This window comes from Pleurodeles waltl, chromosome 10, assembly GCF_031143425.1.
Source record: "Pleurodeles waltl isolate 20211129_DDA chromosome 10, aPleWal1.hap1.20221129, whole genome shotgun sequence".
In the NCBI taxonomy this organism is placed as follows: Eukaryota; Metazoa; Chordata; class Amphibia; order Caudata; family Salamandridae; genus Pleurodeles; species Pleurodeles waltl.
The window spans coordinates 339,131,342-339,157,673 of NC_090449.1; the positions used below are offsets into that span (position 1 = coordinate 339,131,342).

Sequence of the window (26,332 nt, forward strand, 5' to 3'; positions counted from 1 at the left end):
TCAGGGGGAAGGGAAAGGGTGGGCACCTCAGCCGGTTGAGTGCACGACGCCAAATCCACGAGGGGGCCCCATGCCCACTGTTCAATCCTGGGGAGTGCAAAGCCACAGTCTCAAGTCTCTACAGTGGGTGGGTTGCCCACTGCTGCATCCTGGGGAATGCAAAGCCACAGTCTCTCAAGTGGATAACAGTCTCCATCGGTTCTGGAGGGGGCTTTGTGCCCAGAGTGCTTCATCCTGCCAAGGACCGAGGTAGTGGATGTAAATCTCCACTGGTTCTGGAGGGGGCTTGGTGCCCAGAGTGCTTCATCCTGCCAAGGACATAGGTAGTGGATGTAAATCTCCACTGGTTCTGGAGGGGGCTTGGTGCCCAGAGTGCTTCATCCTGCTCGTGGCAGCCTCCGTAGCATCAGTGCTTTTTGTGCTCATGGGCCTGCGGTGCTTGTGGCGGCGGTGTCCTCGGCAGCGGTGCTTGTGGCGGTCGCCTCCTGGCCAGCGGGGCTGCTGCTGGCGGTCGCCTCCTGGCCAGCGGGGCTGCTGCTGGCGGTCCTGTCTGGGACAGCGGGGCTGCTGCTGGCGGTCCTGTCTGGGACAGCGGGGCTGATGCTGGCGGTCCTGTCTGGGACAGCGGGGCTGATGCTGGCGGTCCTGTCTGGGACAGCGGGGCTGATGCTGGCGGTCGCCTCCTGGGCAGCGGGACTGATGGCGGTCTTCTTCGCCGTTCTGATCTTCCCAGACTTGCCGGGTTTCTTGTGCCCCTTCCCCACCTTGGAAGGTGTCGCAGCTGACTCCACACTCCCACCTGTACCCCTGGGAGCGGCTTTGGTGGCTGGTGTTTTCCCCCTCTCCCGCAAGGCCCTGGCCAACTTTTGATGCTTGACAGGTGGGAGACTGTCTGTGCAGTGGCTCCTTGCCCGCTGGCTGCCCTGCTGCCTGGTGCACTTCTGAATCCGGTGACTACTGGCACCACTGATCCCGCCGATGTCGTGGCTGAGGTGCTAGGTTGGGACCTGGAGAGTTGGGCCCTAGGAGACTGACGGGGTGGGGGAGGTGAGGGAAAGAGGTCAAGGGTGGACAGGAAAACTTTCTTGGGAACACTGGGATGGGTAGCTGGAGGGGGTTTGGGAGTGGAGGAAGAGGTTGTGGTTGTTGGAGGTGTACGTTTGGTGACTTGGTGAAGGTGCATGGGCTGGAGGCTGTCGTGAGGTGGATGGGTGTTGGGTGGGTGTGTGCCTGCGTTTGTGTACCTTGGGAGGTGGCGTCACAGACACACTGGTATAGGACATTGGATGTGTGAATGGTAGTGGGGGTGGTGACGGCACATGAGCGGGGTGTGGTGGTGGGTGTGCTGTTGATGGAAGTAGTGGCTGTAGATGTAGTGCATACAGGTGTGAGTGGAGACGAGACTGGGAGGGAGACGAGGAGGAGGGGGACGAGGAGGAGGGGGACGAGGAGGAGGGGGACACAGTGGAGGCAGTGGATTTTGCTATGTGTGTGATGTTTGCGTGAGTGCCTGTGGGATGTGTGGTGCTTATGTTTGCCAGAGCTTCCTTTGTGTGTTGAGGTGTGTGCATGCTGGTCTGATTGTTTGCTTGGGATAGGCTGAGGTACTCGGGATTGGGTCTGGGTGGAGGAATTTGGAGGGGGGAGGCTAGAGACCGGGACAATGGCTGCCATCAGTGCTGAGGCCAGAATCTGAAAAGCTCGCTGAAGGGCTGCCTGACCAGAATGAATGCCCTCCAGGAATGCATTGGTTTGTTGCAACTGCCTCTCTACACCCTGGATGGCATTCAAAATGGTAGACTGCCCAACAGTGAGGGAACTGAGGAGGTCAATGGCCTCCTCACTGAGGGCAGCAGGGGTGACTGGTGCAGGGCCTGAGGTGCCTGGGGCGAAGGAGATGCCACCCTCCTGGGTGAGCGGTCACAGGGCAAAGGCTGAGGGCTGCTGGGAGGTTGGTGCTGGGAGGGGGGGTGGTGGCTGTACCTGTAGATGCAGTGGGCACAGATGGGCCCGCCACCACAAGGGAGCTCCCATCAGAGGACGAGTCCGTATCACTGGTGTCAGCTCCTGTCCCCGCCGTGCAGCTCCCCTCGCCCTCCGTCCCACTGGTGAAATCAGACTCCGTAATGTCGCCCTCCAGGGCCATGTGGAATGCAGCTCCCTCCTGCTCCGGTGCCACTGCTCCTCCGCCTGTTGATGCTAATGCACACAAGCACAGGGAGACCACAAAAGGGGGCGACAGAAGAAAGAAATGTTAAGTGCTTGGATTACTGCTACTGTTGGCGGACACGACGGACACAGAAGCCCCCTGCACTACGCCGCACACTTTGGGTCCGCTATTCAATCCCTGGGACATGGCCTACAAGGCTATGGCCGACATCTGCACACATGGATGTCACAGGTGCCTGACTAGATGTAGTTGGCACTGTACACAGGTGGGGTGGGGTGCCACAAGGTCTGCCTGAAAAAGGGGACCTATCTAGCACACTCGCCCTGGCCTAGGGAAACCCACAGCCCACCTCCCCCACCCAGACACCTCCACTGCACGCTGAATCAGCAGAATGAGAGTGTACTCACCCCTTGTTGCTGCTGTGATGCCCTCAAGCGCCCATCCAACACCGGGTACGCCACTGCCAGGATCCTGAACATCAGGGGGGTCATGGTGCGACGGGCACCCCTCCCATGTTGGGAGGCCATCCCCAGCTGGGCCTCCGCCGTCTTCTTGCTCCAGCGGCGAATGTCCTCCCATTTTTTCTGGCAGTGGGTGCTCCGTCTGTGATAGACCCCCAGGGTCCGGACGTCCTTGCGGATGGCACGCCAGATGTCCTTCTTCTGGTGGGCACTGACCTACAGGAATTGTACAGGGGGAAAAAGAGAAGTTATTTCCAACTGCACTGTCAGTCATTGGCCCGCATCCCTATCCTTGCCATGTGGCATATGCACTCACTGTTGTTTCATGCGTGCTATTCTCCCCCCCCCCCCCCCCCCCCCCCTCCTTTTCATCCACCCCACTCCACACAGGCATTGCCCATACAGCATGCTCCCAGTGTACTTATCTGTTTGTCTGGAGGACCGTAGATTACCGTGTACTGGGGAGGACCCCATCCACTAGTTTCTCCAACTCTTCCGTGCTGAAGGCAGGGGCCCTTTCCCCAGACACACGAGCCATTGTCTCTTCCAGACTGAGGTCACAGCAGCACTTGCAATGTAGGTCCTCTCCTGTCAAAGATCAGGTATCGAGTGATTGAACAGATAGAAAATGGCGGTCACGTCCGAGCCGGCGCGTACCTTCACCGCCGGCGTACATAGTCATTGGCTCCTGGGACCCATAGAGTCCAATGTTAACCAATGCTGAATTGCGCCGTGGTCTTTGACCGTAGAACTGCGACAGTGTACAACGCCAGCGCAGTTACCTCCCATCCCATTGTCCCACTTTACAGGTCAGGCAGCTGCCATTTCAGGGGCCCACATGGCTTTATTTTTAACTGCGTCACACATACCTAGGCCTTGCCTCAACACTCATACATGCAAATTTCGGGTTATGAATGGTTTTCTGTGTAAGCTGTGTTTACGTACCCCTGAGTTGGTTGACTATGTGCTCGCTTTTGTCCTTCATAGGCACCGTCCACTGGGACATGTGAGGAGATGGCGGCATCCTCTGGTGTACAGACCGTTGGTGGACCTGTCGACAATGGAGGAAAGACATGTAATCATCACCTACAGGCTTGATCGTGCCACAATCCTGGAACTGTGTGCCCAGTTGGAGCCAGCCCTGATGTCAGCTATCCGCCATCCCACAGGAATCCCCCCTCTAGTGCAGGTGCTGTCAGTACTCCATTTCCTTGCAAGTGGGTCATTTCAAACGACAGTGGCCATAGCATCAGGGATGTCCCAGCCTATAATTTCCAACGTGTTGTCCAGAGTGTTGTCTGCCCTGCTGAAACACATGCGGAGCTACATCGTTTTCCCTCAGGTGTAGATTAGCCTACAGTGAAAGGTGACTTCTATGCCCTGGGACATATCCCCAACATCATAGGTGCCATTGATGGGACACATGTGGCCTTGGTCCCCCCACGCAGGAGTGAACAGGTGTACAGAAACCGGAAGAATTACCATTCCATGAATGTGCAGATGATGTGTTTGGCAGACCAGTACATCTCCCATGTGAAAGCCAAATTCCCTGGCTCAGTGCATGACGCTTACATCCTGCGGAATAGCAGCATCCCTTATGTGATGGGGCAACTACAGAGGCACGGTGAGTGGCTATTAGGTGAGGACATGGACACTATACAGTGTGGATAGTTGTCTGGGGTTGTCCCTAAGGGTTAGTGTGTGTGTCTAACAGTTGTCCCCCGACATTTGCAGGTGACTCTGGCTACCCCAATCTGTCATGGCTACTGACCCCAGTGAGGAGTCCCAGGACAAGGGCAGAGGAATGCTACAATGAGGCGCATGGGCGAACTAGGAGAGTGATAGAAAGGACCTTTGGCCTCCTGAAGGCCAGGTTCCGGTGCCTCCATATGACAGGGGGTTCCCTATTCCACTCACCAAAGAAGGTGTGCCAGATCATCGTGGCCTGCTGTATGCTTCACAACTTAGCTTTGCGACGACAGGTGCCTTTTCTGCTGGAGGATAGTCCAGATGGAGGTGTTGTGGCAGCTGTGGACAGTGAAGACGAGGCAGCAGCAGAAGAAGAGGACATCGACAACAGGAACTCTGTGATCCTGCAATACTTCCAGTGAGACACAGGTAAGAAGACAAACCTGCCTACTACATGTACTTTAACACTACTACCTCTCTACTGTCTGTCGTTTTCACCCAGTGTATGGTCACTGAGTTGTCACTTAACCTTACGATTTCACAGATGTGGGTCCCACTGTGTGATATCTGCTTAGATTCCTCATGGACTAGAGCTGTGTGACATAGGTATGTTGACATTACAATTGAAAGAGCATTTTGTCCCTGTAATTGCTAATACACTATTTTGCAATCACAGAGAGACTCCATATTGTTTTGTGCTTTAAGGGTGTTTATTTGAGTGCTCAATATTGGTGGGGGTTGTAAAATTGTGAGGAGTGATGGTGGAGGAATGTCCATGGCAGAGTCCAGTTTATTAGTCTCACAGGTGCATTGTCCAAAGGGGCATAGGAAGTGGAGCTGGGGCAGTTTGAGGATGGACAGGGTGACAAAGTGGGACAAAAGGATGACATTCAGGGTGGTCTCATTTCTTGGCTGGGGTCTTGGCATCGTTCTCTGTCTCTTTGTCCTGGATCTCAGGGACCGTTTGCGGGGTGGTTCGTCCTCTGCAGGGGGTGGGGTGCTGGTGTGGTGGTCCTGTGGCGGTACCTCCTGTCCACTAGCGCCGGCGGAGGTGGTGGTCAGTTCATCGTCCAGGCTAGTGTTAGGGGGCCCTTGTTGTGCCAGTGTCCCTCCTGGTGTTGAGGACTTCCTTCAGCATCCCTACGATGGTGCCCAGGGTGGAATTGATGGATCTGAGTTCCTCCCTGAAGCCCAAATATTGTTCCTCCTGCAGCCGTTGGGTCCCCTGAGACTTGGCCAGTACCGTTGCCATCGTCTCCTGGGAATGATGGTAGGCTCCCATGATGTTGGAGAGGGCCTCGTGGAGAGTGGGTTCCCTGGACCTGTCCTTCCCCTGTCGCACAGCAGCCCTCCCAGTTTTCCTGGGCCTCTGTCCCATGAACGGGATGCCCACTGCTACTGTCCCCAGGTCCCTGTTGTTGTTGGGGTGGTGGGTTAGCCTGGGTTCCCTGTAGTGGTGGACACACTGCTGATTGACGTGTCCTGGGGACAGAGGTATGGGCCCACTGGGTGGGTGCTGTGCTGGTGTTTCCAGAGGGAGGAAGGTCTGTAGTGGCCTGTGACTGTGTGAGGGGAACCGACTGTCCCGAGGTTCCAGATGGGCCGGGCTGGTCGTCTAGATCCAGTTGGACAGAGCTGCTGTCATCACTGTGGGCCTCTTTTGTTGGTGGTGTGGACATGTGTGGACCCTCCTGTCCAGTGACGTTGGGTAGGGGTCCTGCAGGGGTGTAAAAGCAAGATTAATGCATCTGTGTATACCATGGTGTGGAATGGGTGGGTGACTGTGTACCCCAGTGCTTGCATTCCTGTGTGGGACCTTGTTTGATGATGGTTTAGGGGGGCGTAGGGTGTCTGTGGATGCTATTGTTCTTTCTGGTGGTGTCTCTCTCTGGCCTTCTGTCCCAATTGTTGTCATAGGGGTTTGTGGGTGATGTGGGTGTGTGTTTTATATTGTATTGGGTGTGTGGAGTGGTGTGTGTATGTGTATCAGGTGTGTGTATTTGAAATTGTCCAATGTGGTGGTGTTTTGTAAATGTGTGTGTATTTTAAGTGCGGCGGTGTGTACCGCCCACGGAATACTGCGGTTGAAAGACTGCCGCGTGGATTCGTGTGTCGTGATAGTGTGGGCGTATTCCTGCTGGCGTGACGGTGGAGGTTTTGTTTTCGCCAGTTTATCACTGACCTTTGGTGTGGCGGACTTGTGTGGGTGTCTGGTTTTTGGCGGATTCCGTGCTGTGGGTCATAATAGCTGTGGCGGAATGCTGCAGCGGTGTGTTGGCGGTCTTCTGCACGGCAGTAAGCGGCCTTTACCGCCAATGTTGTAATGACCCCCTATGTTTGATGCTCTAGGCCTGATCTGTTCATGATGTTATTGATAGCATGAGAGTCAGTGACCCTGGATTAGTTATTGTGAAAGTAAGTTGTTCAAGCCAGTAGCCCTTTACTCCCTACGGTGCCTTGGACGAGGTGTCACAGAGGCCTCCTCCTTCGTGCTGGAAGCTCAGCTTCCAGCGTGCCCGGAAGAGAAATGCAGAGCATTTCTCTTCCGATCACGTGGAGGAGGCGCAGAGAGGCTTCAAAGGGAAGGAAAAGTATTTCCTTCCCTTTGAAGTCTCTCTCAGCGTTTCAAAAGCTGGATTGAAAGCAATCCGGCTTTTGAAACGGCCACTAGACACTAGGGATTTTATTTTGAAATTGGGAAACTGGCATAATGGAGAGACCCCTTGGGCAAGGGTCGCTCCCAGGGGGGGCATTTTTTTTAAGGCCTTTTCTGCCCCGGGGGGGGGGTGGGGAGGAGAGGGGCAGAAACCTCTAGGCACCAGGGATCATTTTATTTTTATTTTTTTAGGTGGGGAGCGACCCCTTAGGCAAGGGTTGCTCCCCTGGGGGCAAATTACATTTAGGCCATTTCTGCCCCCCTTGGGGGCAGAGTGGCCTATTTTTATGAGGCCAATCTGCCCCCAAGGGGGACAGAAACCACTAGGCACCAGGGTGTGGGGGGGGGGGGGGAGGTGGGGCATTTTTTTTTTTAAGGCCTTTTCTGCCCACCTTTTTTTGTGGGTTTTTTTTTGTGTGTGTTTGTGTTTTTTATTTTTTTTATTTGTTTTTTAGAGATAGGGAGCGACCCATTAGGCAAGGGTAAATTGTATTTAGACCATTTCTGCCCCCTTTGGGGCCAGATCGGCCGATTTTAGGGGGTGTTGCCGGGGTGAGGGGGCAAATATATTTTAGGCCATTTCTGCCCCCGCCGCAACCCCCCCACCCCCAAGGCCCGGCTGAGCTAAAGGCCAAAATCCACAGGTAGGCACTTTGCAAAAAACAGCTCTGTTTTCTGTGAAAAAATGTGATGTGTCCACGTTGTGTTTTGGGGCATTTCCTGTCGCGGGCGCTAGGCCTACCCACACAAGTGAGGTAGCATTTTTATCGGGAGACTTGGGGGAACGATGGGTGGAAGGAAATTTGTGGCTCCTCTCAGATTCCAGAACTTTCTGTCACCGAAATGTGAGGAAAACATGTTTTTCTTAACCAGATTTTGAGGTTTGCAAAGGATTCTGGGTAACAGAACCTGGTCAGAGCCCCACAAGTCACCCCGTCTAGGATTCCCCTAGGTCTCTAGTTTTAAAAAATGCACAGGTTTGGGAAGTTTCCCTAGGTGCCGGCTGAGCTAGGGGCCAAAATCTACAGGTAGGCACTTTGCAAAAAACACCTCTGTTTTCTGTCAAAAAATGTGATGTGTCCATGTTGTATTTAGGGGCATTTCCTGTTGGGGGCGCTAGGCCTACCCACACAAGTGAGGTATCATTTTTATCGGGAGACTTGGTGGAACATAGAATAGCAAAACAAGTGTTATTGCCCCTTGTCTTTCTCTAAATATTTTCCTTCAAATATAAGAGTGTGTAAAAAAGACGTCTATTTGAGAAATGCCCTGTAATTCACATGCTAGTATGGTCACCCGCAATTCAGAGATGTGCAAATAACCACTGCTCCTCAACACCTTATCTTGTGCCCATTTTGGAAATACAAAGGTTTACTTGATAGCTATTTTTCACTCTTTATATTTCACAAATGAATTGCTGTATACCCGGTATAGAATGAAAACCCACTGCAGGGTGCAGCTCATTTATTGGCTCTGGGTACCTAGGGTTCCTGATGAACCTACATATATCCCCGCAACCAGAATAGTCCAGCAGACGTAACGGTATATTGCTTTCAAAAATCTGACATTGCAGGAAAAAGTTAGAGTAAAACGTAGAGAAAAATTGCTGTGTTTTTTTTTTTTTTTTTTTTTTTTTTTTACCTCAATTTCAATATATATATTTTTTCAGTTGTTGTTTTCTGTAGGAAACCCTTGTAGGATCTTCACAAATTGCCCCTTGCTGAATTCAGAATTTTGTCTACTTTTCGGAAATGTTTAGGTTTCTCGGATCCAGCATTGGTTTCACGCCCATTTCTGTCACTGACTGGAAAGAGGCTGAAAGCACAAAAAATCTTAAAAATGGGGCATGTCCCAGTAAGATGCCAAATTTTTGTTGCAAAATTGGGTTTTCAGATTCCAGTCTGCCTGTTCCTGAAAGCTGGGAAGCTGGTGATTTTAGCACCGCAAACCCTTTGTTGATGCCATTTTCAGGGAAAAAACCACAAGCCTTCTTCTGCAGCTACTTTTTCCCTTTTCCTTTAAAAAAAAAAAAACAAAAAAAAAAAAATATTTTGGCTAATTCCTTGGCCTCCTTCAGGGGAACCCACAAAGTCTGGGTACCTCTAGAATCCCTAGGATGTTGAAAAAAAAGGATGCAAATTTGGCTTGGCTAGCTTATGTGGACAAGAAGTTATGAGGGCCTAAGCGCGAACTGCCCCAAATAGCCAGAAAAAGGCCTGGCACAGGAGGGGGGGGGGGGGGGGGGGAAGGCCTGGCAGCGAAGGGGTTAACAGTTTATTTTTACCCTGTGAATACAGGCTCTAAATGGTAATTTGTTGCATGAAATCTGACAGATTGTTAGTAGGCAAAGTTTTAGGTTATGATCAACCACTCTTAAAAACACTGGGTCAGAAGATATTCTCTTTGATTGTTATAGTTAGGCCTTTTGAGGGGGTTGTATATTGTTTAGCCATTTGTAGTTTTACATCTTTGTCATTTTATAACTATACTTTTGGTAGCCGGTTTAGGGCTTTTAAGTAAGCATGTATTTGGCTGTGGCGTCAAGACAGGGTCAAAAGCTATACTCCTTGTCTGCGTATTGGGAAACGTTTTGTTGGATTCTACAGGTTTGATGTTTATTATGAAAACGTATTTCAAAGCCAGTAGACCTCACTTGCTGATGTTAAAAAACGTGTATTAAAGACTAACTCAAACATGCAAGGGGGATAGAAGATTTGAAGTATGATAATCCTTATTAGGCTCTTTTAGGAGAGGTTTTATAGTGTTTTGACAACTGTAAATGTGTACACATTTGAAATTGTGATGCTGTACCTGCTGGTTACCTTATGGTAAAATGTATGCGTAGCACTGTAGGTCTGATTTGGATATGGTAGCAAGCCAGCATTAAAGGCCGTAGGTCTGATTATTTTAATTAGGTGCTATTTGGTGTAATCTGTTTATTATGAAATGTTATGACAAAGGCAGTAGGACTGATTTATTATGAAATAAATGTATTAAAGCCTATAGGCCTTTAAAGGTGGTTTGTTTTTGACTGAAGCCTGCAGACAGATATTTTGTTACATGAAATTGCATTGATTGACTTTGTAGGCAGGATTTTTTATGTTGATTACCCTCTTTCGACAAACCCTGGAGGTAGAATATTTGCACTGTACAAATTCTTTCTAGAATCTTTTTGGAAAGCCCGCCAGGCAAAGTTGGCTGTCAGAATCTTGTAATGAAACTGCAATTAAAACATACATACATATAACTATAAATAAATATACTAACGTAGAGGAGCTTTGGTTCATCCGTCCTCTGCCATTTGTCTGCAAGGTTTAATTTTGTTACTGCAAATGTATGATCAGCGTGTTTTTGCAATAGCTTGTTTTCTGTTTATCTACCTTTTATTCTTTTAATTTATCTTGCATGCGCTGTTGAGTTTGTGTTTTATTGTGGTTGTGTTAGTGGATGAATGGAAGAATGAGTCAGTGAGTGGTGAAAGGGTGCGAGTGGAAAGTTGAGTGACCGGAGTGCACATTTATTTTTATATTTATAGTTTAGAAGTCATTATAATGACCTTCTAAAACTCGGTGATAGGAAAAATAATTTAATTTATAAACCAGACCTGTTTGCATTGCCAATGCTTGTATTGTTTCCATGGTGTCCTTAATGCACCAAAATGACACAGAAGCTAATATGGTTCTGACATTGATGGAGGCCCAATCACATGATCTGCTGTCTCCGCCTTGTATATTGTAATTCAAAACTCATTTCCCTGGTGTCCAGGGAGAGGGGAGGAAGTCAACAGGGTCTGACCAACAAAAGTAGGGGGACTGGGTTGGTATTTGCCAGTTATGGAACTGATGGGCTTTGCTCAAATGGGAAGGGGGATAGGTACAGCCCGATAACATTTAAGTCTGCCCTCTCACCCCATTAACTTTGTCATAAAAAGACTTGAGTGTGTGGTTAGGATTTAATTTCTTCTGAGCTAAAACACCTCAGTCTGGTGTAGGTTTGTTTTGGGGGGAGGGGGGGCAGGCAAATCATGGTCGGTCTTTTGGGTGGGGGGAGGGGCATTAACCTAGAAGGGGAAAAAATCCTGTGCTCTTTGAAATGATTTTTGCTCGGGGATCACCCTCCTAACAAATTGCCTAATAGAAACCCATTTGTGAGAGGCACTGCAAAGCAGAGTCCCCTCTTTCCAATGTTGCGTTGTAAAGAAATGGCTCCCTGTTGCAGTTACCCCCCACTTTTTGCCTGATACTGATGCTGACTTGACTGAGAAGTGTGCTGGGACCCTGCTAACCAGGCCCCAGCACCAGTGTTCCTTCACCTAAAATGTACCATTGTATCCACAATTGGCACACCCTGGCATTCAGATAAGTCCCTTGTAACTGGTACTTCTAGTACCAAGGGCCCTGATGCCAAGGAAGGTCTCTAAGGGCTGCAGCATGTCTTATGCCACCCTGGAGACCTCTCACTCAGCACAGACACACTGCTTGCCAGCTTGTGTGTGCTAGTGAGGACAAAACGAGTAAGTCGACATGGCACTCCCCTCAGGGTGCCATGCCAGCCTCTCACTGCCTATGCAGTATAGGTAAGACACCCCTCTAGCAGGCCTTACAGCCCTAAGGCAGGGTGCACTATACCATAGGTGAGGGTACCAGTGCATGAGCATGGTACCCCTACAGTGTCTAAACAAAACCTTAGACATTGTAAGTGCAGGGTAGCCATAAGAGTATATGGTCTGGGAGTCTGTCAAACACGAACTCCACAGCACCATAATGGCTACACTGAAAACTGGGAAGTTTGGTATCAAACTTCTCAGCACAATAAATGCACACTGATGCCAGTGTACATTTTATTGTAAAATACACCACAGAGGGCACCTTAGAGGTGCCCCCTGAAACTTAACCAACTAGCTGTGTAGGCGGACTGGTTCCAGCAGCCTGCCACACTAGAGACATGTTGCTGGCCCCATGGGGAGAGTGCCTTTGTCACTCTGAGGCCAGTAACAAAGCCTGCACTGGGTGGAGATGCTAACACCTCCCCCAGGCAGGAGCTGTGACACCTGGCGGTGAGCCTCAAAGGCTCACCCCTTTGTCACAGCCCAGCAGGGCACTCCAGCTTAGTGGAGTTGCCCGCCCCCTCCGGCCACGGCCCCCACTTTTGGCGGCAAGGCTGGAGGGAACAAAGAAAGCAACAAGGAGGAGTCACTGGCCAGTCAGGACAGCCCCTAAGGTGTCCTGAGCTGAGGTGACTCTAACTTTTAGAAATCCTCCATCTTGCAGATGGAGGATTCCCCCAATAGGGTTAGGATTGTGACCCCCTCCCCTTGGGAGGAGGCACAAAGAGGGTGTACCCACCCTCAGGGCTAGTAGCCATTGGCTACTAACCCCCCAGACCTAAACACGCCCTTAAATTTAGTATTCAAGGGCTACCCTGAACCCTAGAAAATCAGATTCCTGCAACTACAAGAAGAAGGACTGCCCAGCTGAAAACCCCTGCAGCGGAAGACCAGAAGACGACAACTGCCTTGGCTCCAGAAACTCACCGGCCTGTCTCCTGCCTTCCAAAGATCCTGCTCCAGCGACGCCTTCCAAAGGGACCAGCGACCTCGACATCCTCTGAGGACTGCCCCTGCTTCGAAAAGACAAGAAACTCCCGAGGACAGCGGACCTGCTCCAAGAAAAGCTGCAACTTTGTTTCCAGCAGCTTTAAAGAACCCTGCAAGCTCCCCGCAAGAAGCGTGAGACTTGCAACACTGCACCCGGCGACCCCGACTCGGCTGGTGGCGATCCAACACCTCAGGAGGGACCCCAGGACTACTCTGACACTGTGAGTACCAAAACCTGTCCCCCCTGAGCCCCCACAGCGCCGCCTGCAGAGGGAAACCCGAGGCTTCCCCTGACCGCGACTCTTTGAACCTAAAGTCCCGACGCCTGGGAGAGACCCTGCACCCGCAGCCCCCAGGACCTGAAGGACCGGACTTTCACTGGAGAAGTGACCCCCAGGAGTCCCTCTCCCTTGCCCAAGTGGAGGTTTCCCCGAGGAATCCCCCCCTTGCCTGCCGGCAGCGCTGAAGAGATCCCGAGATCTCTCATAGACTAACATTGCGAACCCGACGCTTGTTTCTACACTGCACCCGGCCGCCCCCGTGCTGCTGAGGGTGAGATTTCTGTGTGGGCTTGTGTCCCCCCCGGTGCCCTACAAAACCCCTCTGGTCTGCCCTCCGAAGACGCGGGTACTTACCTGCAAGCAGACCGGAACCGGGGCACCCCCTTCTCTCCATTCTAGCCTATGTGTTTTGGGCACCACTTTGAACTCTGCACCTGACCGGCCCTGAGCTGCTGGTGTGGTGACTTTGGGGTTGCTCTGAACCCACAACGGTGGGCTACCTTGGGCCAAGAACTAAGCCCTGTAAGTGTCTTACTTACCTGGTTAACCTAACAAATACTTACCTCCCCTAGGAACTGTGAAAATTGCACTAAGTGTCCACTTTTAAAACAGCTATTTGTGAATAACTTGAAAAGTATACATGCAATTTTGATGATTTGAAGTTCCTAAAGTACTTACCTGCAATACCTTTCGAATGAGATATTACATGTAGAATTTGAACCTGTGGTTCTTAAAATAAACTAAGAAAATATATTTTTCTATAACAAAACCTATTGGCTGGATTTGTCTCTGAGTGTGTGGACCTCATTTATTGTCTAGGTGTATGTACAACAAATGCTTAACACTACTCCTTGGATAAGCCTACTGCTCGACCACACTACCACAAAATAGAGCATTAGTATTATCTCTTTTTACCACTATTTTACCTCTAAGGGGAACCCTTGGACTCTGTGCATGCTATTCCTTACTTTGAAATAGCACATACAGAGCCAACTTCCTACATGCGTCTTTCATCTTGAACTGTGACTGGGTAGTGGAACTGTACCAAACGTCCATGCGTGGTTGATCCTACCAGCTGCTGGAGCCAAATGGCTCTATTGGACTGAAGGGTCATCTGCAGTAATGCCTGTGTGCTATGAACATTCAGTGTCCTCTTTTACAAAAACATTGTTTTTTTTTTTAAATCTATCCCAGACAGCGGGACTGGAGGAGATTCCTCTTACGGTCTTGGTAGTCTGCTAAAAAGGGAGCCCTCCAGTGTAAGCACATGGTGTTTCTGAATGTGAGTACTTGCACATGTTACAAACTTAACTAAGAAAAGGCAGTTCTGAAGACATGCCCACAACGTTATTGGCACTCTAGGGTATGCACTGTCCTATCATATTCAATATCTGGTCTATCTATTTCAACATGGAATCCCTAATCCGATACTTGAGCACAGTAGATCCTCAGATAGATGGAGATACTCCTAAGGTTTAGTCTAATTTGTGATCCGGGGGAATAGTGAGCATTCTGCACTGCTGCACAAAAAACATATGTGCACTGCTACACAAATTTGTTGGCCATTGATTTGGTATTTGTTTTTGCAGAAAGGTTCAACTAAATAATTGCCAACCCCCCTCTTGCGAAGTGGTATAAATGCACTTTCTAGTATATGCTGTACTGTTGCCCTGCGCCTCTGCCCAGGTCTGAAAAATTCCTGGGAAAGTGACGTTGTTGTTTTCTTTTAGCAGTATTTTTGTTCACCCCCTTTAACACCTATCTTATTTAAATTAACCAGTAAACTAAAAATAAATCCAGACTGTTTAGCTATGGCTTAAAACTGAAAAAATACCTGTAAACGAATCAGCCTCAAGGTCTGGACTATATCATTAAACAAATTATTGAATGTGGTCTTAATGCAACATTGTAGACATAGATTCATATACATTGTTACTCATTATTTCCCTCTGTTTCTCTTGTTAGGTCAGTCAGAGAGTGTACGGGATGTCCAGTTCAGCATCCGCGATTACTTCACCTTTGCTGCAACCTTTGAAAATGGAAATGTGCAGCTGTGGGACATCCGGCGACCGGATCGATATGAGCGAATGTTCACTGCCCATAATGGGCCCGTCTTCTGTTGTGACTGGCATCCAGAGGACAGGTGGTGGGGTCTATGTCTGTTTGCTTTTGCATGCGTGTGCTCTTGCTTCTTTAAATTTTTAGTTTTTATGTTAAGTGGAATCTAGTGTTTGACAGATGTGTGTTTCCATGCAACCATTTGACCCTTATGTTTTTTTTTTTTTTGTCTCTAATAATGGAAAGATCTTAGAACTAATCTTAAGAACCTTCAGAAGGCAACTTTTCAGCTTTTATTTCCCCAACTTTTCTCGCGCTTATGAAGAAATACTTGTTTTACCTACCATTAATTAAATGGAAGCATGGGTTTCTTCACATACGTTCCCAAAGTGATGGTAAGATCATATTTAAAGATTGGAAGTCTAGGTGACTGAACTACTTTCCTCCTGATAATTAATTTGCAGCATTCAGGAACCACTTGAAAATGAGGCTTGTAGCTATGAAGAAAAACCATATCAAGCCAACATTTGAGGCTTCTCTCTTTACATTTCCACATACCCTCAAAGGCTTAGATAATAACTGGATGGGGCCTCCTACTGAAAACAGTTTCTGAAAGGGACCCAGTTACCACTTCTGCCTCCATAGGTGCTTTCTCCACACACATTAGCAAAATGCAGTCTTCCACCATCCTCATGTGACAGTGACACGTTGGAACTCTGGCAATAACCCCTGGAAGTTGGGATTTGAGGAAGGGCTTGTGACCATTCTTCGAAGGTTGCATCATTATTTATGGTCAACCTGCTGCTGTAGCAGACAACACGGTATTGATATCCGGCACAGCAAGTGGTCTTTAGAGTTTTGTAAATAAATATGGAAATTTATAAACACAAGACTGATGTAGCAAAATCATAGATCCTGTCTATGGGGTCCAAAAATATTAAAGCAAACCACATAGGCTAAATGGGATGTCTCTTTAACAGCGAAATATTTTGCCTGCCTGGAAACCACGATTTTTCAATCTTAATTGGGACTTTTTGTTATGCTCCCTATGTAGTAATTTACTTTGAGTTAATGATGCTCTCTTGAGCAAGAGTAAACTGGGGTACATAATCCACATTTACTCAAAATCTGTCTGGCCAAAAGTGTGGCTATTTACAGAGCTACTGGTTCAGAATATATAAAAACCTCACAAAATAGAACAAATAGATTTTTAATATATAGTATTGGGTTGCCATGATTTTCTACCACCATTTCCATTTCATTGCACCAAGAGCTAGACACTTTGAATCTAGATTTGAAAATAAAACGTAAATCCTTATTGCTGTGGTTTCCAGTGTATTTCAGTCAATTTGCTGACAAAACAAGATCCACTCAGAGAGTTATAATTACCATAGACACCCCTAAATCATCCCTTGGTAGTAGTGTTTCATGGTGATGTTGCAGAAAATAGGATCCACCGAGATTCTTAAGCAACCTACGACTTTGGCATCACTCAAAAGGAAAATAACTATGTTGCTCCACTCTGTTTGCAATAGGGCAAGAAAGTGGAAACCGACAAACCAACTGTGACCACCTAGGTGCTCCTGAGTATTTATTGAATGGAGTAATACTTAGAATGGCCCCCTAATTTACAGGATAGAAACTTGTTTGTGTATTGCTGAAACTGTCTTCAAGATATGTTAATAGGGTAGGGAACAATTGCTGAGAAAATTCTTTCACTTTACCCGTGTGTTGAAAGCTTGGTGCAATCATGAAGGCATTTTTTAAATTCTGTAATTTTATAAAGTGCCTATGGGCAAGTTTTAAAAACATGTATGAGGGGATGGAATACCGTATCTGAACCGGTAGAGCAAGGGACAAAATCATCAACCTCGGACCTTTCTTGAGGTTCTGCAAGAAGACAATGCAGAAGATTCAATCTAAACCTTGAGAGTAAGAAACGATAGTAGGAGACTGTGGTAACAAATAAATAGACTTGTGTTGATGGACGTGTTTTTAGTAAGGTATAGGCCCGATTTAAGAAGCTCCCTTGCTTCTCCTCAGCACACACTAATATTGTTTTTTCGTCCATGCAGGTCTCCCTTAACAAGCCCATAAGGGTGCATAAATATATCCGAATTTCTCCGCTAGGGTCTTTATATAACAGAGCCATGGAGTATTGTTCGCCATCTCCAAGGTTAAACCATCTTTAGCTATGATCTGATTAAATTCAATTTTGGGGTTAGTCCACATCTCTACTATTTGAAGGTCTCCCGAACCCTCGTAACCCAAGATATCTTCCAGTAGCAAGCAATAGAAATTAATTTTGCCATATAAACTTGGAATATAGCTTGGACTGGTTTGGCCCCCCCACGTTTTAGTGAACTCCAGTACTGCTGCCACGGCTCTTGATAAGGAATTTCTTTTTGCTGTTCTTTGTAGTGCCCTAGTCCCCCTCTCATCAATCAGAACACCCAGATACGAGAAGGTAGATAACCTACCCTTGTTATTTCAATGCTCTCTCCATAATGAGTTTTCTGGTTTCTGATTCTCGGGGCAATGTCATTATGTGTGACTTAGTAAAATTGGTATTCAGGTCGTGTGAGGTCATAAAATCAGTAAAAGAATTAAGTTATCGTTGTAGCCCTATGGCCAGCCTCAGTAATAACACTGCATCGCCTGCATATAGGAGCACAGGTATTAACTGGGTACCCACACGAGGAATAGCACTAAAGGCTGTCCACAAAACTGGTCCCAAGTTGTTTAATATATAGTGTGAATAAAAGTGGAGCCTGTATACATCCCTGTCTGACACCCCTATAAACCTTTATTGTTGAGGAAAGATTCCTGTTATGATTATATCTCACGGCGGCTGAAATACCACTGTGGAGATCGTATAAAAAAGTCACAATATTATGGTCAACCCTCAAATTAATCAACAGGAACCACAATTTAGATAAATTTACCCGGTCAAATGCTGCTATCAGATCCATAAAAGCCAGGTGCAGTGAATCCTTTTTTTATTATTTGATGCACTGATCTATAGCACCTTTCCCTGACCTGAAACCATATTGTAAGTTGGAAAAAACATTGTGCTGCTTTAACCACTCTCAACATCTTGGTAAGTATCACTGTACCTAATACTTTGGCTGACGAGTCAATGGCCTATAGCATTGTGGATCTGATATTTCCCCTTTCTTAGAAACTGGGATGATAATGGAACTTGACCAATTCGATGGTAGACCAATTTTGCAAGTTGCATTAAAAACATGGGTTAAAATTTTAGATCAAAGAGAGTGATTAGGTTTATGTGAGGCAGCAGGGACACCATCTGGGATGGGCGCTTGTAGGAGGCTGGACTGGCTTGTAGTGAGTACCAAGGGGTACTTACACCTTGCACCAGGCCCAGGTATCCCTTATTAGTGTTGAGGGGTGTCTAGCAGCTTAGGCTGATAGGAAAGGTAGCTTAGCAGAGCAGCTTGGGCTGAACTAGGAGAAGAGTGGAGCTCCTACAGTACCACTAGTGTCATATATGCACAATATCATAAGAAAACACAATACACAGATATACTAAAAATAAAGGTACTTTATTTTTATGACAATATGCCAAAGTATCTCAGTGAGTACCCTCAGTATGAGGATAGCAAATATACACAAGATATATGTACACAATACCAAAATATGCAGTAATAGCAATAGAAAACAGTGCAAACAATGTATAGTCACAATAGAATGCAATGGGGGCACATAGGGATAGGGGCAACACAAACCATATACTCTAGAAGTGGAATGCGAACCACGAATGGATCCCAAACCTATGTGACCTTGTAGAGGGTCGCTGGGACTGTAAGGAAACAGTGAGGGTTAGAAAAATAGCCCACCCCAAGACCCTGACAAGTGGGTGCAAAGTGCACCTAAGTTCCCCAAAGAGCACAAAAGTCGTGATAGGGGAATTCTGCAGGAAAGACCTACACCAGCAATGCAACAACAATGGATTTCCAGACGAGAGTACCTGTGGAACAAGGGGACCAAGTTCAAAAGTCACGATCAAGTCGGGAGTGGGCAGATGCCCAGGAAATGCCAGCTGTGGGTGCAAAGAGGCTGCCACCGGATGGTAGAAGCTGAGGATCCTGCAAGAACGACAAGGGTTAGAAACTTCCCCTTTGGAGGATGGATGTCCCACGTTGTGAAGAGTCGTGCAGAAGTGTTTTCCCGCAGAAAGACCACAAACAAGCCTTACTAGCTGCAAGGGTCGCGGTTAGGGTTTTTGGATGCTGCTGTGGCCCAGGAGGGACCAGTATGTCGCCAATTGTGTGAGGAGACAGAGGGGGCGTCCAGCACGACAAGGAGCCCACTCAGAAGCAAGCAGCACCCGGAGAAGTGCCGGAACAGGCACTACGAAGTGGAGTGAATCGGTGCTCACCCGAAGTTACACAAGAGAGTCCCACGACGCCAGAGGACAACTCAGGAGGTTGTGCAATGCAGGTTAGAGTGCCGGGGACCCAGGCTTGGCTGTGCACAAAGGAAATCCTCGGTGAGTGCACAGGAGCCGGAGTAGCTGCAAAACACGCGGTCCCAGCAATGCAGTCTAGCGTGGGGATGCAAGGACTTACCTCCACCAAACTTGGACTGAAGAGTCACTGGACTGTGGGAGTCACTTGGACAAAGTTGCTGAGTTCAAGGGACCTCGCTCGTCGTGCTGAGAGGAGACCCAGAGGACCGGTGAGGCAGTTCTTTGGTGCCTGCGGTTGCAGGGGGAAGATTCCGTCGACCCACTGGAGATTTCTTCGGAGCTTCTAGTGCAGAGAGGAGGCAGACTACCCCCACAGCATGCACCACCAGGAAAACAGTAGAGAAGGCTGCAGGATCAGCGTTACAAGGTTGCAGTAGTCGTCTTTGCTACTTTGTTGCAGTTTTGCAGGCTTCCAGCGCGGTCAGCAGTCGATTCCTTGGCAGAAGGTGAAGAGAGAGATGCAGAGGAACTCTGATGAGCTCTTGCATTCGTTATCTAAGGAATTCCCAGAAACAGAGACCCTAAATAGCCAGAAAAGAGGTTTGGCTACTTACGAGAGAGGATAGGCTCGCAACACCTGAAGGAGCCTATCAGAAGGAGTCTCTGACGTCACCTGCTGGCACTGGCCACTCAGAGCAGTCCAGTGTGCCAGCAGAACCTCTGTTTCAAGATGGCAGAGGTCTGGAGCACACTGGAGGAGCTCTGGGCACCTCCCAGGGGAGGTGCAGGTCAGGGGAGTAGTCACTCCCCTTTCCTTTGTCCAGTTTCGCGCCAGAGCAGGGCTGGAGGATCCCTGAACCGGTGTAGACTGGCTTATGCAGAAATGGGCACCATCTGTGCCCATGAAAGCATTTCCAGAGGCTGGGGGAGCCTACTCCTCCCAAGCCCTAACACCTTTTTCCAAAGGGAGAGGGTGTAACACTCTCTCTCTGAGGAAGTCCTTTGTTCTGCCTTCCTGGGCCAAGCCTGGCTGAACCCCAGGAGGGCAGAAACCTGTCTGAGGGGTTGGCAGCAGCTGCAGTGAAACCCCGGGAAAGGTAGTTTGGCAGTACCCGGGTCTGGTCTAAAGACTCTGGGGATCATGGAATTGTCTCCCCAATGCCAGAATGGCATTGGGGTGACCATTCCATGATCCTAGACATGTTACATGGCCATGTTCGGAGTTACCATTGTGATGCTATACATATGTCGTGACATATGTATAGTGCACGTGTGTAATGGTGTCCCTGCACTCACAAAGTCCGGGGAATTTGCCCTGAACAATGTGGGAGCACCTTGGCTAGTGCCAGGGTGCCCACACACTAAGTAACTTAGCACCCAACCTTTACCAGGTAAAGGTTAGACATATAGGTGACTTATAAGTTACTTAAGTGCAGTGGTAAATGGCTGTGAAATAACGTGGACGTTATTTCACTCAGGCTGCACTGGCAGGCCTGTGTAAGAATTGTCAGATCTCCCTATGGGTGGCACAAGAAATGCTGCAGCCCATAGGGATCTCCTGGAACCTCAATACCCTTGGTACCTTAGTACCATATACTAGGGAATTATAAGGGTGTTCCAGTATGCCAATGTAAATTGGTGAAATTGGTCACTAGCCTGTTAGTGACAATTTGGAAGGAAATGAGAGAGCATAACCACTGAGGTTCTGAATAGCAGAGCCTTAGTGAGACAGTTAGTCATAACACAGGTAACACATACAGGGCACACTTATGAGCACTGGGGCCCTGGCTGGCAGGGTCCCAGTGGCACATACAACTAAAACAACATATATACAGTGAAATATGGGGGTAACATGCCAGGCAAGATGGTACTTTCCTACAGGGCTTTATTATTTGACATGGTTAAAATAGCCTCAAACTTTTGTTCAGTAAAAGCCAGGTCATAATTTCCACCAGCAAAAGCTGATACGGTAAAGTGCCCGCTTCTACAGGAAAAGTACAATCAATTACACTGTTGGAAGCTCCACAAAGAATGGACGATTAACATTTCTCCCAAAACCAGACACTATCCCTCACAAAATCATTATTCAATAAATCATGCCAGGTTTCTGTTTCAATTTCTCTTTCCTGGGATTCTAAGGTTACCTCGCAAGACTTTCTGCATCTTATTAGCTTTATCCTGAGGAATATGTTTTAAGGTTTTTAATAATGTTTGGTGGGCCACCATACACTTATGGTCAACCCATCTTTCCCCACCACCCTTAACTTTCCCTGCAGGTCTCGATAAGCTATTAGCTACCTGATTAATGGTATCATCTAGACAAAGGCCTAGATCATCGCTACAGTCATTGAATAAATCCTTAAATAATTGGTCGGGTACAACCTTTCTCCATTTCAATCTACGTGCCTGATCCTAGAAGAAATATCAGCATTACTAGGCCCTTCTAGGGGATTGGCCACCTCCTACTCACCCCGTTCCACAGTAAGAAATAGCGGGTTGCAATTGCTAAATTGAGTGGTATCAATCACGCACGACAGGACAAACTGAGCCAGATGAGCAGAAATAAAAATATAACCAATTGTGGTATTCAAACCCCTACCATTAAATGAGGGAATGGTGTCTGCGTCTCTGTCTCCTCTAGCTTGATTAAGATTAAAATAATGCCCTCAAGAAAAGTCCCTTGCTTTGTATGCTCAAAATGGGTACTTGAGCAATAACCAAATTCAAGCTTATCATAAACATGGCATCCTCTCTGGCAGAAAAGCATGTTAAATCACCTAACAAAATAAACGAATAAGGGGTATTCTGCTTATTCCTAAACAAATCTAAAAAGGATTTTAAGCTTTCCAAGTGCTCGTTTGGATGGACACTTGTAAAACAACTATGAAAATTAATACTAGTAAGTTTGGATTGTTTTTAAATGTCATTTGGATCGCCAACATGTTACTGGAGCCTGTAATAGTTTCTGGTTTGTGCCTGAGATTTTTAAAGGAGTTAGGGTTTATAATCACCACCACATACGCAACAGCTTCAGCGCTCAACCGACGCACGCCACGACGGAACCACCGCTCCCCTCCACCACCCTCCGCGCCTGGACCCCAATCAGCACCGAAGAAACCGTCCGCACGATGAACTCCATCCACTCCGGATCTCCGACCGACCCCTGCCCTCACCACGTCTTCAACAAGGCCGACGCTGTCATCGCACCCCACCTACAGGACATCATCAACACCTCCTTCCACACCACTACCTACCCGGAGAGCTGGAAGCACGCCGAACTCAGCGCTCTACTAAAGAAGCCATCAGCTGACCCCACCGACCTCAAGAACTACCGACCCATCTCGCTGCTCCCGTTTCCGGCAAAAGTCATCGAGAAGACCGTCAACAAGCAGCTGGCCGCCTTCCTCGAGACCGATGGATCCCTCGACCCCTCGCAGTCTGGCTACCGGGCCAACCACAGCACCGAGACTGCCCTGATCGCAGCCACCGATGACATCCGAGCCCTGCTCGACAACGGAGAAACAGCGGCCCTCATCCTCCTTGACCTCTCCGCGGCCTTCGACACGGTCTGCCACCGTACCCTAGTGCAGCGCCTCAGCAACGTCGGAATCCAGGAGAAGGCACTGGAATGGATCATCTCGTTCCTCGCCGGAAGGACACAGAGTCCGCCTCCCCCCGTTCAGATCAGAAGCCACTGAAGTCATCTGCGGCGTTCCTCAAGGCTCCTCGCTCAGCCCTACCCTCTTCAACGTCTACATGAGCCCCCTCGCAGCCATCACACGCCAACACAACCTCAACATCATCTCCTACGCCGACGACACCCAGCTGATCCTCTCCCTCACCAATGACCCCGCCACCGCCAGAGCCAACCTACACGAAGGGATGACAGACGTAGCCAAGTGGATGACGAACAGCCGCCTGAAACTGAACTCGGACAAGACGGAAGTCCTCATCCTGGGATCTTCACCCTCGGCCTGGGACGACTCCTGGTGGCCCCCCGGCCTGGGCAGCGCACCCAAACCAACAGACCAGGCACGCAACCTGGGCTTCATCCTGGACTCCTCCCTCTCCATGACCAGACAAGTCAACGCCGTCTCCTCGTCGTGCTTCAACATCCTGCGCATGCTACGTAAGATCTTCCGGTGGATCCCCACCGAGACCAGGAAGTCGGTCACCCAGGCCCTCGTCACCAGCCGTCTGGACTACGGCAACTCCCTCTACGCCGGAATCACCACCAAACTCCAGAAGAGACTCCAGCGAATTCAGAACGCCTCAGCACGACTCATCCTGGACATCCCCCGTCGCAGCCACATCTCCGGACACCTGAGAGATCTGCACTGTCTCCCGGTCAACAAGAGAATCACCTTCCGTCTCCTCACCCACGCACACAAAGCCCTACACAACCAAGGCCCAGGATACCTCAACAGCCGCCTCAACTTCTACGCTCCCACACGCCAGCTTCGATCAACCGGCTACGCCCTCGCTGCCGTCCCCCGCATCCGAAGAGCCACCTCAGGGGGAAGGTCCTTCTCCTACCTGGCCGCCAAGACTTGGAACTCCCTCCTGACCCACCTCCGCCTGACCCAGGACCACCTTGCCTTCAGGAAGCAGCTCAAGACCTGGCTGTTCGAGCAGTAGCGGACCCCCCCTCCCCTAGCGCCTTGAGACCCTCCGGGTGAGTAGTGCGCTATATAAATGCTTTGATTGATTCATTGGTTTTGGCCCTGCCAGACTGTGACGGTATAGCTGGCTCAAAATAACCCGTAAACCCGTCCATATACAAAACATGTTTGCAGTTTCCCAAGTCTCTTGTAATCCCACTATATGCTGGTCCTTTAGAATATAGAGCCATCGCTCGCCCTCTTGCTTATTGTTTAACCCAGCAATATTCCAACTACGGACATTCAGCTGACTAACTGCTTTAGACACTGTCTTGCTTGTAGGCAGGATATGAAACCTGTCGGCACATCACAATCTTCAGCACATAATGGGGCATTAGGAGCTGAGATTTGTCAATCATTAATGTGAAGATGGCTCAGTGGTTGAAATCAATTAGTTGTTTCTATGGAAGCCTCCCGAACCTCTCTCTCCCTCACTATTCGCTGGCTGATAAATGTACTAATGTGTCAAGGACAGACAAAATCCTGGGGCGTGGGGGGAGGGGTAAAAAAAAATAAAAACAGGAGTAAAACTGATACCCTCGGAATAGAAATGAAGTCCTGAACAAACTAGGCCCCCAGCCATGGTAGGTTGGTCAAAAGTTATAACTATGCAGTCCCTCTCTCCTGTTTTCTTCCTGGGGCCACCAAACCCACCTGTCTGGCCATGATCATATGGGCTGAAGCCTGTGATCCTTGGCCCAACAGGTTATTACACCAATGTTTAGATTTACGGGTGAGCTCTAGGGTTGTTTCCGAAATGCCAGCTCTCAGCGGAGGGACCCTTACCAGGACAGCTACCAATGGTGTTGCCTCGGGTGGGAAATGTAATTTGATCGAACTTTCCCCCCTAGCAGAAGGGTCAGGGGTAGAAAGAGTATCAGACCTTTGTTTTATCTTTTTAGAGGAATTGTCCAAAGAGGTCCTATTGGATGACCAGGTCTGCTCTGTGGACTGCCCTTTACTCTCTTGAATAGGAGAGAGGGCTTCAGAGTAATTTGGGAACTTGGGCAAAACCCCATCATTGGAAGTTTCATTTGCATCCTCCCCGGGAGGATTGTCGTGCAGTAATACCCTGTGGTGGCCTTGCACTAGCATAGTGTGCATCATGTCTAGCTTGGGAATTGCTAGGCAAAAAAACTAGGACCTGCGCACATTTCCTTCTAGAGAAACATTTAGCTTAGTGATTAAAGTTTCCTTTAAAGACAAGTTCCTCAACACTCCCTTTACAGTATTTCGTAAGGACCTCAATCTTCTCATATAAATCCAAAAACGTGGGTTTGGTTAGTAAATGAAGATGCTTATCTAGTCCAGAAACTGATGCCAAGTCCACTGATTTAGCAATAACTGGTGATGTTCCTTTGTCTATATCCAGATGTGTAACAGATTTGTTATTGGATATAACGGCGGATACCTCGTAACAGGATACAGTCTTTTAGGCCCTTTTCTTCCTCTTTTTGGTCTATGCGGCCCTCTCAGAAGATAGTCTGCTGTATGAATGTACACCTCTATAGTTACTGTCTTTATCAAGGGCTCACTTAATACCAACTCACTGTGCGGAACGGGAAATTTAGCTTCAACTGCTTGCCCCCCACCGCACTCCCTCCCTCTCCCCCCACATGCTGGTAAGTAGTAACAGACAGGCCCTTATCAGCCCCAAGCCTAACTTCTCTTCATACTCTGTAGCTCTTTGGACAGTGCTCCCACGGTAGATGTAAGATAAGGTATAATGGAAGCACTGTTTCGTGGGACCTTGGCTTTAACATTATCTGGGTTGCTGGATGATTTACGCTTAGCCATAGTTGAAGTCAGATGGCAAACGAACAAAGGATGGCCCAGCTCGGCCTCTGTCGGGCGCTGATGGACGCAGAACAGGCCTGCCCTTGTCTGGGCTTCGCCCACGCGCATCCCACGCCGTGATGAAAGCGGTGCTCTATAAAGCGACAAAGTCCTAGCAGTTATGTTGGAGTCAGGAACCTCCTCTTTGCCCCTCAGCACTCCAGGACCGGTAGTCCCACCAGAGTACTAGCACATCCTACGCTGCGAGTGACAGCAGTGCGCTATAAAGCGCCGAAGTCCCAGCGGATGTGGTGGAGTCGGGGTCCTCCTCTTTGCCCCTCAGCACTCTGGGACCGGTAGTCCACCAGGACACCAGTTCATCCCTTGCCAAGGGTGACAGCAGTGCGCTATAAAGCGCCAAAGTCCCAGCAGGTGTGGTGGAGTTAGCGGCCTCCTCTTTGCCCCTCAGCACTCTGGGACCGGCAGCCTCACCAGAGTAACAGCGCGTCAATCAATAAATCATTGTCCAGACCCTGCTTTTTCTTAAAAGAA

General features: G+C 48.7%; 1 protein-coding gene across 2 annotated transcripts in view; it reads left to right on the top strand.

Moving 5' to 3' along the window:
• Positions 1-26,332, top strand: part of WDR24 (WD repeat domain 24) — a 151,904-nt gene that overhangs the window by 54,791 nt on the left and 70,781 nt on the right. For both annotated transcript variants that reach the window (XM_069210543.1, XM_069210542.1), the window contains exon 3: positions 14,819-14,996. In XM_069210543.1, the coding sequence (XP_069066644.1) occupies positions 14,819-14,996 (178 nt within the window). The remainder of the gene's footprint in view (positions 1-14,818; positions 14,997-26,332) is intronic.